General features: G+C 36.7%; 1 protein-coding gene across 2 annotated transcripts; it reads left to right on the top strand.

The window, feature by feature from the left end:
• The first annotated feature begins 310 nt into the window (after window positions 1-310).
• Window positions 311-14,075, top strand: LOC109063796 (protein FAM126B-like). 2 transcript variants are annotated; one of them, XM_019080817.2, is made up of 13 exons: window positions 311-586; window positions 4,929-5,011; window positions 6,064-6,121; window positions 6,354-6,458; window positions 7,318-7,497; window positions 7,588-7,668; window positions 8,733-8,848; window positions 9,214-9,309; window positions 9,569-9,685; window positions 10,370-10,457; window positions 10,910-11,060; window positions 11,537-11,671; window positions 13,003-14,075. In XM_019080817.2, exons 3-13 carry the CDS (start codon window positions 6,071-6,073, stop codon window positions 13,593-13,595), a joined length of 1,713 nt encoding a protein of 570 aa, XP_018936362.2. In that variant the 5' UTR covers window positions 311-586; window positions 4,929-5,011; window positions 6,064-6,070; the 3' UTR covers window positions 13,596-14,075. The 2 variants fall into 2 exon arrangements, with proteins under 2 accessions (XP_018936362.2, XP_018936364.2); XM_019080819.2 differs by lacking the exon at window positions 11,537-11,671 and having other exon boundaries at window positions 312-586.
• Window positions 14,076-14,703: the final 628 nt, after the last annotated feature.

Raw genomic sequence — 14,703 nt, 5'->3', positions numbered from 1 at the left:
TTCCTTTTATTACATTTATTTATTTATCTATATATTCATTTACCTATTTTTAATTTCTGCAGGTTTAGTCCTCTATACACTGTACTTCCCTGAGTGCATTTGTACTGAGATCAATGACGCGTGTCACCTGTCTTAACAGAAGCAGGGGTCACCTATTCACCTGACCAATCGAGTGTCTCAGATCGAGCCCACGACACGACTGGCCAATAGCGGCGCAGCGCGGTGATCACCGCTCAGCTCACCACTCACCGCACTGCGCAGCTATTGGCCAGCCGCGGCGAGGGCTCGATCTGAGGGACTCAATTGGTCAGGTAAATAGCTGCAAGTTGGCAGGAAGAGCTAGAGAGCGGAGATACATGATGATGTCAACACGGCAGTGAGCCTTTCGGTCTGGCAAACGGAAGGCCTTTTTAACCCATCGATTCCTTGATATAAATAGTAATGGTCCGGTGGGATTGTACAAGTAATGTTCTGCTGGATCTCAGAAGTGGTCGTTGTGTCGGGTCTGTCCTTTAAGGCGCATTGCAGCGTTGCTCAAGGACTCTAGCGATCATCTGCAGCATCCGGAGGAGTCCAGATCCTGCTGGTATGTGATTCAGAACCATAGCACTGATATAATCTGTATGTATGAGCATAGATGAGCATGTTTAATGCATCTGAACAACATACGTTGGAAGATGACGCTGATTCGCTTATATTTAGGCCGAATGATTATTAAATATATTTATTAAATTACATTTATGTTCACTAAAAAGTTAACACCAACATGCCATATATATTGCAGAGATTTTATATATATATATATATATATATCAGTATATATTACAATAAACATTAGGTCCGAACAACTTCCAGATAGTTGTACAAATGGGCTTGACAGAGGTTATTTCTAGAAAACTTAAAATATATTAAATTGTTACTAGAAGTTCATGTAAAATTATCGATGATTAGGTTGTTATTATGTGCTCTTTCATAATATTAACAGACAATTTTATAATCATTTATAAAATATTGTATAATATATATTTTAAATATTATATAAAATAATTTTATAATATTAACAGACAGTGCTTGGAATTCAGTATTTATTTTGAATGGTTAATTAAAATAAACTTTATTAAAAACTTTATTGTAAATAATAATAAGCATCACTGGCTATGCATTAATGCTAACTGTACACTAACCCTAACCCATTGATTGACTTTTAATGCTGTATTTTTAACCTATAAGAGTAAAAATTCTGTAAAAATTTTAGTCTTGGGTCACGTGCTGCCTTGTTTTTTGTTTCAAAGGATTACTATTATTTTTTGTGTGTGTTGACAAAATTAATAAATTGTTTTAGCTGAATCCCTTCTAATAGTCTTGTGATTTGGTTGGCTCTAAAAAAAAAAAAAAAAACATTAAAAAAGTAAAAACAGAGAAAGTGATGTACACAAGGTCTGAATGCATATAATTTTTATAGATATAGATAAAAATATTATTTTTGCATATATGTTATGTCACCATTTAAAGAAACAAGTGCTGTTTGGTTTTAGCATAACGGTTTGGCCTAGCTCATCTAACTATTTAAGGTATTGTTCAATATGCATTATCTATTCTCTGGATACCTTTACGCCACACACACATTGGCATTATTCCAACTTCTGGCATAACACCAGTTTTAAATCTCATGCACAAAGTGAAGTGATTTGATGCCAGAAAGGCACACCTATAAACCAACAGTATGAAGTTTGCATTTCCACCCCCCTCCCCCCCAAACACAGATGCACCAGTGTTGAGAGCAGGAAGCCGGTGTTTGGTGAAAAACCACAGTCAAATGACACAGGAAGGAAGGCTGAAATCACTGGGGCCTGATTTGCCACTGATGTAACCCTAGAGTAATTCTTTAATCAAACCAAATTGGACTTTTTGCGTTAGACACTGAGTTGTTTTTATCTCAGAGGAGCTGGATCGTGATCCTTGCCAAAACTTGTATTCTGTGCAGCACAGAGATTTGCCCGGGCGAGATTAGACACCATCTGGCTAATTTGACAGGATTGAGAGTGATCAGATGTATCTTACACTGTCAGAACAAAATAAGTCTTGGTGTGTTTGAACACATGGATCTAGGAATGCATATGTTTTTTATATGTTTCACTTGAATGTTTTATCCTCACTATGGTAACAGCGTAATCTGATGAGATTTTGAGTGTCAGCTCAGGTGAATTGTGTGTCTGTGACAGTTTGGAGTGCATTTCAGCCAAGTACTTGGAGTATGTTGCACAACCTATTTAACAATGACCTTTCTGTTTTGTCCCGCTGCGGCTGATCATAGTAAACTCTGCTTGTTGAATGCTTACTACCTTGATCTCCGTTCAGTGAAATCAGCTCTCATTTTCCCTCTTCTTGTGTCTTTACACTGAGCTCTTTTCACAATGGCTATTTTAGGTCTCGCTGTGCGTCCCTCTTCGGGAGACTGTATACACTTAATTATCTGGCACTGAATCTTGTAAGCTTCTTACCCGTTGGCAAGGGTTGGAGAGCAGGCGCTTACGTGTAGCATACACGCAGCAGAGGAATGTTTTGGTCAGGCAGATTGCCCTGTCTTGAGGAAAGGCTTTAATACTGAAGATCTGCAGCTTCTGTGTAAAGAGGGGAGTGTCTCTTGCGAGGGGAGCATTGACTGCTATTTTGTTGCAGACATGCTGCATTTTTCAAATATTTTAGTGAAAGTTTTTCAGAGCCTCAGGATAAACTTTCATTTTTGACTTGGGACAAGTATATTTGTGTATTTTAGAGTATTTTTCCAGCTCTTGCATGTTTACCAAATAAATAAAATGAACAAACGCAATCTATTTGTCTATGCATTTTGTTAAGCATTTAAGCATAAGAAGTCTTTTGATTTAATATATACAGTATATTTAAAATTATATAGCATGTATGCTGTAAGTGATCACTTAATCCAGGACAAAATTACAGTTACTAAATGTACACTGACATTTATCATTAAACAATTTATAAGTTTCTGTTTATCAAAATAGCAAAAATAATAAGCAGCACAAGTGTTTTCAACATTGATAATAAGAAATGTTTCTTGAGAAGCAAATCAGCAAACTACAATGATGTAATAAATGCTGAAAAGCCATCACAGGAATAAATTACATTTTAAAATATATTAAAAAAAACTTATTTTAAATTGTAATAATGTCATAGTATTACTGTTTTACTGATAAATTTTGATAAATCAAAAAAATGCAGCCTTGGTAAGAATAAGAGACTTCTTTCTAAAAAAACTTTACTCACCACAAATGTTTGTACACGTAAAAATATGTACAAATAATTTAGTTACACAACTTGTACAGTACTGGATAATGGATAAATAATGAAAGTATTTAATATGTTAGTAAACCAAGTATTTAAAAAAGTAAACAAATCTTCCTGGTAGTCTCTAAAAGTTTTGTAAAAGTTAAATGTTAATGTGCAATTAATAAGAAATCATAAAAACTGCAGTAATTGTATAATTTCTGTAATAATACAATTAACAACAGAGAAGACTTTACATTTACTTCTATTGTGTGTGTGTGTGTGTGTGTTACTTGTAAATTAATCGTAAAGGTTACAATTAACAACAGAGAAGCCTTTACATTTACTTCTATAATGTATAATTATATATTTAGTGAAATGCTCTTTTTTTTTTCTAGTGTATGCTCAATGATTTTGTGACATTGTTTACAAGCTGTATATTGACGTCTTTCAACAGTTGAAACACTGAGATATTACATGATACCTAAGATGTTCATACATGTTTATTTAGTGTTATAACTAGTAGTAAAGAGGAAGAGATGATCACGTTTACTCACACTCCATGCTGCTGTTTGAACCACAGCTATCTGTCATGCCGCATCAAAGACTGTCAAAATGGTAGTTATTATTTGAATTTCATGATAAAGTGGACAGAACTTGTTTCTTGAAAGTAACAAAACACAAAGCTTATTCGATTATTGGAAGGGAGGCAAGTTTTATGTGTGTGTATATGCATGTGTACATGCAAAGCTTTAAAGGTGCTGTATGTAAGTTTTTGACTCTACTAAAGAATAAAAATACCATAATATGTTTGCAGATATTTAAGAAACATGCTAAGTTAACATACTTGTTTTTCTGAAAAACAATGCTACAGTCAGTTATTCTCCTTTGAAAATGTGCGTTCCGGGCCGGAATGTTGGTCTCTGTTTTGGTTTGTGAAACCCGCCCACTGCCAGTTTACCCAATTGTATTTCGTCACCCCGGGTTGCCAGTTGGCGGGAAACACAGCATATTTCATTTCATTCATCGTCAAGTGTGCTCGTTCCTGTTGGTGTCATCAATCTGGCATCCTGCGTGTGCGTCAAGTCTGAGGAGGAGGGGCCAAGGGGAAAAAACCCCTCTCCAATATTTTGAATTTGGACTGCAATACCTAGTTCAACCACTCGGTGTCAATCCTACATACAGCACCTTTAAATGACAGCATATAACACTACCTGCAAGTGCATTTACCTCTGCTTCCTCTGGGCTGTCTTAGGACATGTCTCGACAGCACAAGTAGGATTTGGGATGTTGGCAGATTTTGTTTAGCGTGTAAAGCATCTGTTCTGTTCACCTCAGATTCACTCCCAAACCCCCAACACAGCACTGCTGTCTAATCAGAGCACAGCACTCTCCCCCTCACAACACACTGCCATATGCAGAGCCTGCCATTTTAAGAGCTCCACACAAACATGCATAAACACAGATGTCCTGTATTAGGACTGAATGGGGTAACACCTGTGTGTGTGTTTGCAATATTAAACGCTCAGTTTGGAACATGAGCCAGCAGTCGCAGTAGTAACCGTGATGCTTATGTGTCAGGCAGGTGTGTGAGCTTTAATGGAGTTTTCTTATGAGTGGGGTGTGTGTCTTCTTTGTATCTGCAGGCTGTGTGACCAGAGATCAAGAGACATGGAGAATCTGAGCCACATCTCTCCTTATCTACACTTCTGAGCTGGGTTTGAGGCAGGTGAGCCAAAATGAACACTAAAACAGTCTGGCCAATTTGCACATATTAAAACAATAATAAATCTAAATTACTCATTAACACAACTGAAGGAGTACGTTTCAATCTTGCTAAAGAAACCCATCTGGCCAAAGAAACCCATCTGGTAACACATCTTTTATTATATTCTATATGATGATATCAAAGTTTCAATCTTGCTAAAGAAACCCATCTGGTCTTAGATGGTTTATGCTGGTTTATATGGTTATTCCAAATAACTTTCTATTCATCAAGAAATCCTGTGGAAAAACTGTATCAAGGTTTCCTCAAAAATGTTATGCAGCACAACTTTTAAAACTGATCATAATAAGAAATTACATTCTAACCATTACTCCAGTCTTCAGTGTCACATGATCCTTCAGAAATCATTCTAATAATTTCTTTTTATTGTCAATGTGCTGCATAATATTTTTTGTGGAAACCATGATAATGTTTTTTTTTTTTCAGGATGTTTGATGAATAGAAAATTCAAAAGAACAGAAATTATTTGGAATGGAAATCTTTTGTAACATTATAAACGGTCACTTTTGATCAATTTAATGGATCATTACTTAATAAAAGCATTAAGTTCTTTAATTTAAAATCTTACTGACCTCAAACATTTGACTGTTGGTGTACTCTAGATATACTTTATATTTTTCTATAAAACTATTTTAAATAAATATAAAAAAAAAAAATTAGATAAAACTTTTTATAAAATAAAAATACCATATCAAACAAAATTACAATAAAACTACACAAAAAACTCAAACCCGTGTCGGAGAAAATGACATTAAAACTAGCCATAAAACTGATTTGCATCACTTAATGGAATAATGCCAAATACTGTATATTTTCATGGTTGATTTTGCCTGGCTATTTCACTGGCATTTGTTTTTTTTTTTTTGTTTAATTTAATGAAATAAACTATTTAAAGGTAATTTTGGGCCATGGTTTTGGTGCAAGAGAGGTAATAATATTCATTTATTACATTATTTTTTCTGTACATGTTTTCTTTTCCTTATTTTCTCTCTCAGGAGGACCATGCTCTGCTCAGAGCGTGGCGTGGTGGAGGAATGGCTCTCAGAGTTCAAGGTGAGAGGTTTGACATGCTTGAAGGATTTAATTTGACATATTTTTTATATAGCTCACTCAAATTAAGTCCTCTTTTCCCAAGTGATCTGAGCACAGTGTCCCATTAACCACATTTGGTTTCGGAATCTCAGAACTTAATGGAGGAATATTTTCAGCCTCCAAGTTAATTCAATTCCAGGCCGATTCAGGTTGAAGCTGCTTAGTCATGACAACCACGGTTTCTCCTCCTTAGACGTTACCTGACGATCAAATCCGCAGCTATTCTGGCAGCCTGCGTCTGAAGAAAGCTCTTGTACCTGCTCTCTACGCTGTTATTCAGGAGCAGCCCATCAGTGAGGTATGATGAAGCGCTTGAAACATTTCAGGCCAGATTTATGTTTCATTTAAGAATGTTATAGGTATTTTTGTTGGGTAATGATTCCTTCTAAAAGCACGTGGTGATGTACGCATTCAGAGGTGGTTTGAAAAGGCATGATTTGATAGGACTTGATTTATTTATACGGAGTATTCAGTGTTGTTATCATTAACTGAAAAATTAAAACGATTAAAAAAATGTTCATTAACTGAAATTATGCTGAAATTAAACTACAAATATTAAATGAAACACTTAAGATTAAAAACTTAAAATTAGAAATGTTGCATTTGCATCTAATTGGAATAAAATAAGTATGAAAATGACTTAAACTGAAATAAAAATAAAGCATATAAAAAATGGCTAAAACTTAATCTGAAATTCAAATGAAAACCAAAAATGTTAGAATAAAAGCAAATTCAAAATGTTACATAACATAATACTGATATTATTATTGGTTAATATTTTCCATGCCTCCATGATCTTAATTATGTCAGCATTTTCAAGTTTTTTAAATTGTATTAGGTGAATTATTATTTGTTTTTTTTATTCTGAAAACATTTTTTGTCCCTTAAAAAGAGCAATGTGACAGCAAGATTTGCAAGGAAAGGAATATGATGTGATTTTGATTGATTTCATTTCATATTTAATATTATTTCATATAATTTCATATCATATTATAATATATCAGTTTAATTGTCATAGTTTGTCTTAAATATGCTGTTTCCTTATGCTTGTGTTTTTTTTTATTCATGTTGCCAAGGAGTGTTCCTCTCGGTTCCTGTGTCCCGTACTGTCTCTTTTACTTTATGTCATTGTGTTCTTTGTGTCTCTTCCTCTCTAGCTGCTGGCTCCGGTATGTCATCAGTTGTTTGAGTTGTACCGGAGCTCAGAGGAGGGTTTGCGTCGGTTTACTCTGCAGTTCCTGCCTGAGCTCATCTGGGTGTACTTGCGGCTTTCTGCCAGCAGAGAGCGTTACCGCAATGGCTATGTTGAAGCCTTGCTATTGGGTATCTATAACCTGGTGAGAGATTGGTGATTGTGCATTACCTGCATTTTCCTGAAATTCAGTATCTACAGTTGACATACGCTATATGTACGTCTTGTGTTACAGGAAATTGTGGACAGTAAAGGAAATGGAAAGCTGCTGTCATTCACCATACCGTCTCTCTCCAAGCCTTCAATATACCATGAGGTAAGAGGTGAAGTAAAATACAAACACTTTTGAATCTGACCTGTATTGGATGTCTGAGATACAGGAGGTATCAGTGTCAGATCAATGAATATGATATCTCCTGTTATTACGCACACAAAACACTGATCTACTTTCATTCCACAGAGTACAGGAAACTAGAAAGTAATGCGCCAAACCTACAAAAAGCTAGAAAACCTAGTGTAAAAGCTGTAAAACCTGAGTAAACCATTGGGTTTGCTGGTTTAACTTAGCCCTTGTATTAGGTTAAAATAGTACAGTTGTTATGGTCAGGTCAAATGAACCTTAACTGGATTCAAAATAATTAACAGAAAACAAAAATTATTGTTTATATTTATTTATATTATATATTTATTACTTTTGTTTTTGTTTGTATATATATCAATCATAAATAGTTATAATATTGTTTTACATGTATGTATGTATGTATGTATGTATATAGAAGCTGACATAAAAAAAAAAAAAATCTATTTTAGGTTGGTGCAGCTGCATTTAACCATAGAATATGCAGGTTAAATTGACCCGAAACATCATAATTGAAATATAAATACTTTACACACTTTGAGAAAATGTTACAAAATTTCAATAAACACATCACGGGTTAACCTGTATTTCCAGCTTCCCAAAAATCTAAATGGGCCACAGTTACCCGAAACATAATATAAGGGCTAGTCTTAGCTAGTTTGAGATGGTCTCCCAGTCTTGCCAAGTTGATATTTATCTGGTTTAGCTGAGAGGCCAGTCTGTTCATCTAAACCGACTGTAAAACCTCTCCAAAACTAACCAATAGACCAAACAAACCAGTTTAGACTGGTTTAAGTTTTTTTTTTTCCCAGCAGGATAAACTCCATCTGACACTTTACATGCTCTGCCAATGAAAATAAGGCCCATTCCTTAAGTAATCTGATTTTGATTGAATTTTATAAGGATGTAAAAGCATTTGACAAGAATATACAATAACTTTTGTTTGTGAGCATTACATGAATTACTAACCGAATTACTTTATGATTTATTTCTAAAGCCAAACGCTCTTATGTTTAATGCAGCCATCCAGCCTGGGGTCCATGGCGTTAACCGAGGGAGCCCTGAACCAGCACGACCTCATCCGGGTGGTGTACAGCGGTCTGCTATCTCAGAGAGAGACATTTACCTCACAAAACAGGTGATTTTTACATTTTTCCTTATGGATGAAGTAGGTTTGATGTGTGGAATATTTCTAGGCATCTGATTAATGGCACTATCGCCCGCTGGGCTGTTTTATTGCTGTGACTCAGCTGTTACTTTTTTCCTGCAGGTTGAAATGGGTTGTAATGATTTCTCAGCATTTTTATTTCATTAAACCGCTGCTGGAGCTTCTTGACAGCGATATCCGTGCAGATGTAGTGTGATTTGTTATCACCGTTCCACCGGCTAGATGCATGGCGACAGTCGCTGACTCATAATGTACCGCTGTCTGATTTGTCGTTGTAAAATTATGCAGATGTCAGGGGGAGTTGTGTAACAGCAGCATGTGTTTGTCTCCTGCAGGTTTGAGGTGCTGTCTTTTCTGATGCTCTGCTACAACTCAGCTGTGGTCTTCATGCCTGCGTCCTCCCACCAATCGGTTTGCAGAATGAGCACGCGGTAAGGGGCGCGAGAGTTGTCTTTTCCGCTAACGATCCGGGAATGTCTCAGCCTGTTTTTCTCACTCCCTCTCTCTCTGTGAAATTTCTTGCTGGAACAGGCAGAGATGGAATGATTAAATGGATTAAATGGAATATTGATTTAGAGAGATAGAGAGAAAGAGAGCAAAGGATTTCTGTGGCGGGTCACAGCATTAGCATAAAGACCTCCAAATAAACATGTCATTAAAGATTCTCTCTGAATCTCTCTCGTTATGCAGACTGTGTGTGAGCGGTTACCCGCGGCAGCAGCAGAAGTCGTGGAAGGAGCCGTGTAACCGTGTACGACTGGAGCCAGAGTTCATGGTGCAGATGCTGACTGCAGTTTACCACGCCATGTAAGGTTCCATGCTCATTAGCATGCCTTTTGTTAACATATTTGCTTTTTATTAGTATTTATAAAGCACATATTCTGCATGACCATACATATTCTACATCCCTAATCCTACCCAATACCTAAACCTAATATCTACCTTAATAACTATTAATAAGCTTAGTTAATGGTTTGTTAATAGCAAGAATTGTACCTTAAAATAAAGTGTGACCAAGTTTTCTATTTTAAATTAATGCTTTCTATTCATCAAATAATCCTGAGAACATTATATCATGTTTTCCACAGAAATGTTAAGCAGCACAACTGTTTTCAACATTTAGAATAATAACAATAAGAAATGTTGAGCAGCAAATCAGAATATTGGAATGATTTCTGAAGGACCATGTGACACTGAAGACACTATTCCACTTTGCCATCACAGGAATACATGACATTTTAACATATATTAAAAAAGAAAACATATGTAATAATATTTCACAGTATTATTGTGTTTTTGATCTAATAAATTCAGCTTTGGTGAGCTGATTTAAAAAAAATCGTCGACCTCAAACGTGTGTATTTCTGAGCAACATTAAACTATTTTCTTTTTAGTAGGAGAAGGAAATGTCTTGTATATTTAATTCCTGTTAATTTTCAATTACCGATTTGAGTGGTGTGCTAATGATCTCATCTGCATGATGATCAACAGTTATAATGGGCAGTGGGATCTGGGGAGGGAAGCTTTGGAAGACATCCTCTACCGAGCACAGCTAGACCTCCATGCCCAGCCATTACTGGTAAAAGTCATTTGTTACAGTACACTTGGGGAAAATACAGTGGGCTCTGAATGTCTGAGACACTAAATCTTTCTAAGTTTTCATTTAAACATGGAAAAATCAATGTCTTTGATAAAGTTAAAGCGATGAAATACTACAACATAATTGTTAATGGAAGAAGAAATGTTAAAGATTCTGCATTATTTCTTAATAATTTCAGTTTCATATCAAACAAGCAAAGACTGACTGATATGAATTTCTTTGTAAAGATGGTCAGATGTTTTTGTCTTGAACTGTTTTCACTGGTGGTCTCAGACATTTAGACTTTAATGTACTGTACTAGTGAAGTCGGATTTGTGGTTTTTGCTACATGAACGTGCCCTCCTTGTTTCACAAAGCAACATTTAAATACTGTAACAATTCTTAATGGAAATGTGATATTTCACTGGATGTCATTGACCTCTCATCATCAGGTGGCGAATGCAATTAGTCGCTCACTTCCGTCCCGTCCTCCGGAGGGTTCGCGGAACCTTTTGGAGGTGGAAGTAACGCCTGCCGGGAGATGCATCTCACAGGCAGCTGTCACTGCCGCCTCCATTCGTCGTCTCCGCTGGAAACGAGAGGGTATGTGAAATATGCACACACACACACACACACAGTTAGACCAAAAACTTTGGTAGTACTTTAGGGACCAATTCTCACTATTACCTAGTTGCTTATTAGCATGCATATTACTGACATATTGGCTGTTTATTAGTACTTATAAATCATATATTAATGGCTGATTCTGCATGGCCATTTTTAAATCTACCTCATACCTAAACCTAGTAGCTACCTTACTAATAAATAAGCAGAAAATTAGGAGTTTGAGGCAAAAGTCGTAGTTAATTGTAAATAGTGAGAATTGTTCCCAAAACGAAAGTATGACACTCATCTTTTCATTTTGCTTATTTTCTTTCATGATCACTAAAATCATAATGAGAGCATAAACATCCTCATCAGTCCCTCCATTCAAGCATCAGGAAAACGTGGCCATTTTTGTGTGTGAAGTTTTCCCTCTGTCAGCATCATGTTCAGTACGCTCACTGTCTTCACCTCAGATTGTTTTGATTTCTCAACCACGACTGAATTCTACGCCTCCATCACCCCCCGCCGATACACCCCCCTGGAGAGACCAGATAATCCTGTGGAACGCGGGCGGATAAAGTGCACCATTCACCTAACCTTGCAAGGGGGTAGGCAGGGCTCAGGAACATCTCACCATTAGACAGTCCATGCACAAGCCCTGTCCTTCTTGGCCATAGAAAGTGTTCATTGGCCTACAGATTAAACTAACCCCATTGCATGGAAAACTTCCTTCTGTTTGTTTCTAGTGTCTCCACATACCTTTGTGTTGTATTGTGATCATTTGTGTTTAACCTTTTTATTTGCGGTGAGTTTACAGTGCTTGCAAGGCATGATAGAATGACATTCCTCCTCTTTTTCCTTCTTTACAAATTTCTGCAGTTCATGTAGCTCAAATGTACAGGTTCTTTCAAATATTATTTAATATTTGTATACGGAATTGCGATTGGTTTTGGATTGGTGTGTTCAGGTCGTGTTGGAATGATTGTACTGTATTTGCAAATTGACTGCACATGAATACCACCATCATGTCATAATTACCAATAACAACAAGTTAAAGTATAATTAGTATTTTTGCTCATGATAATAGGATCAGAATTGTCTTTTGTGTAATATTAATGAAAAATAGTGTTAAAGATTGACAAAAATGACTACTTATGGAACATGTGCATCAATTATACATCTAATGTGCATCATTTGTTCTTCCTTATGTTGCATTAATGCAAGAAAGCTTTCTGTCTTTGTTGGGAAGTGAAAAAGAGAGGGAAAATTATATTTGTCCAGTACATCCATTTTATTCCAACCAAACTCAGGCAGTAAGGCAGTAATATTAATTATATTTACACATTAAAATTATTACATTATTACTATTATTGTTATTAAGAAATAAATGTTATACGTTTTTAAAAAAGTTTCTATTTGAATATATTTTAAAATGTAAATAATTCCTATGATGACAAAACTAAATTTTCCGCAGTTGTTACTCCACTCATCAGTGTCACGTGATAATAAAATAAACTCACCTAAAACTGTTGAACTGTAGTGTATTTACATTAGTGAATCATCTCATCAGAGTTCACCGACAAAATTGTCCCCCTGATCTTGAGTTTCTCCCATGTTCTCCTGTGTATGAGTGGAAGTGAAAGGAGTGAATGGAGTCTAGTGTAACCGCAGCTTTACACTTCGTAAATGTGTAAAAAAAGTGTCATGTTGTTTTCTATCGGCTGTGCAGGAGAATCAACACAAGACGCGTGCTGAGTGTCAAGCAGCTGCGATGCAGCATTTCACTGAGACACATCCAAAAGCCTGAGCTTACTTCTAAGATCACCTTACACTATTCTTTTGCTGCCTTGCAAGCGCTGGTATTTCCTCTAGGAAATGCAAATCTAGTTAATCCAGCTTTCTGTTTTCTCTGCCTCATTGTTCCCTCACTGTGTTTTAGATGCCGATGGCGTGAGCTGTGGAGAGGACTCTTTTGACCCAGATGAAGGGTTCTCCTCTGGGGCTTCCAGCAGCAGCCAGCCCAGCAGCGTGAAACGAGACTGGGTCATAACGGGCGTTCGACCTTTCCGAGATCCGGGAGCCAGGCAGAGGGAGAGCACTTCGGCCGACACCAGAGCGGCCCTCCGAAGCCTCCACCAACGGCACCAGTCCCCTCCCCCTGCCATCAGCCTCCAGACTGCAGAAAGCAGTCGCAGCCCGAGTCCCAGTGCTCCCAGACGCTTTCTGGACCCACATTACATCCCGCCCTTCGCTGATGCGCCGCCTAAAACCAGCAGCACGTCTTCTAGCAAGTCTCTTGACTGTACTGGCCTAAACGGCTCATCGGGACCTACAGATAGCCTTTCGCTGGGAAGCCTCAGTGCAGACAGGGCACATTATCTATCAGCCATCAGCTTGCAGGATGAACGACTAGGGCGAGTGACGCGGAGCCAGGATCTCCTGTCCCCCGGGAGTCCGTTCTCCTCTGGAAGCCCACTGTCCAAACAGTCTCGATCACCCAGTTTTAATATGCAGATTATATCACAGGTGTAGAAGGATTCTGCTGGGCTGTGTGTGTGCATGAGGATATGGAAGTTGATTTCTGCTGTGGAATGAAATAAATAAATAAATAAATAAAGGTAATTAAGACTTTTTATCTCATAATTCTGACCTTGTTTCTCAAAATTCTGATGCAATATCTGACAATTCATATTTTTATCACATAGGTTTGTGTTTATATCTCACAATTCCGATTTTTTTTTCTATATATAAACTCAGCTCAGAGAAATTTGTGAGATAACTAGCAGGATATCTTGTGAGATACACACTTGTAATTGAGGAAAAAGGTCAGAATTGTGAGACAAAGTCACTTTTATTTTTATTTCATGATATAAAAAAACAGAATTGCAAGAGGTAAACTCAGAATTCTGAGAAAAAAAAGTAAGAATTACGAGATATAAACTCGATATGAAAAATTGTGATTTTCGAGATTCAGTGACCAAAAAAAAAAAAAATAATAGATTTGTGAGAAAGTCGGAATTGTGAGATATAAACATGCAATTCCAAGTAAGTCTCAGTTATCTTTTTTTATTTCGTGGAAAAAGAAAAAAAGAATTGCAAGATGTAAACAGAATTACAAGAAAGAAAAAAAAAACAGAATTGTTGCAAGAAAAAAATTATTTTTGAATTAAAAAAATCACTATTTATTTATTTACTTTTGTGGTGGAAAAGCTTCCATATGAGTGAGTGAGAGAGAGAGAGGCAGAAATGTTAACATGCATGCGTACAAGCATGTTGTCTTACGGTGCGCGTGTGAATGTGTTCGAAATGAGAGTGCGCTTGTACACTTTTATTTGATCACTACATTATGCACTTGGGTTCAGAGTGGAGGAAATATTTGTTTTGCACAATGAACACTTTCAAGTGCACATGATTTGAGACTGTTTTAAATGTGCCATACAAACATACAATAACAACATGGTATTACTTTAAGAGGAACAAACATTACCGTATCAGAGCAATGAACTTCAACAACCGACAATCAAGGTCAATGCATAGAGAAAGGCCTGATAGTGCATGATCCAAAGAGTTTTATCCAGCCCAGCTGTACTGTAGGTCATCCTCAAGGAATCCTCTTCCATGTCTCTGTTTCGGTTTGTGC

This window comes from Cyprinus carpio, chromosome B11 (assembly GCF_018340385.1).
Source record: "Cyprinus carpio isolate SPL01 chromosome B11, ASM1834038v1, whole genome shotgun sequence".
Classification (NCBI taxonomy): Eukaryota; Metazoa; Chordata; class Actinopteri; order Cypriniformes; family Cyprinidae; genus Cyprinus; species Cyprinus carpio.
Note: the sequence above shows the minus strand (reverse complement) of the source record. Positions and strands in the feature narration are given on the sequence as shown.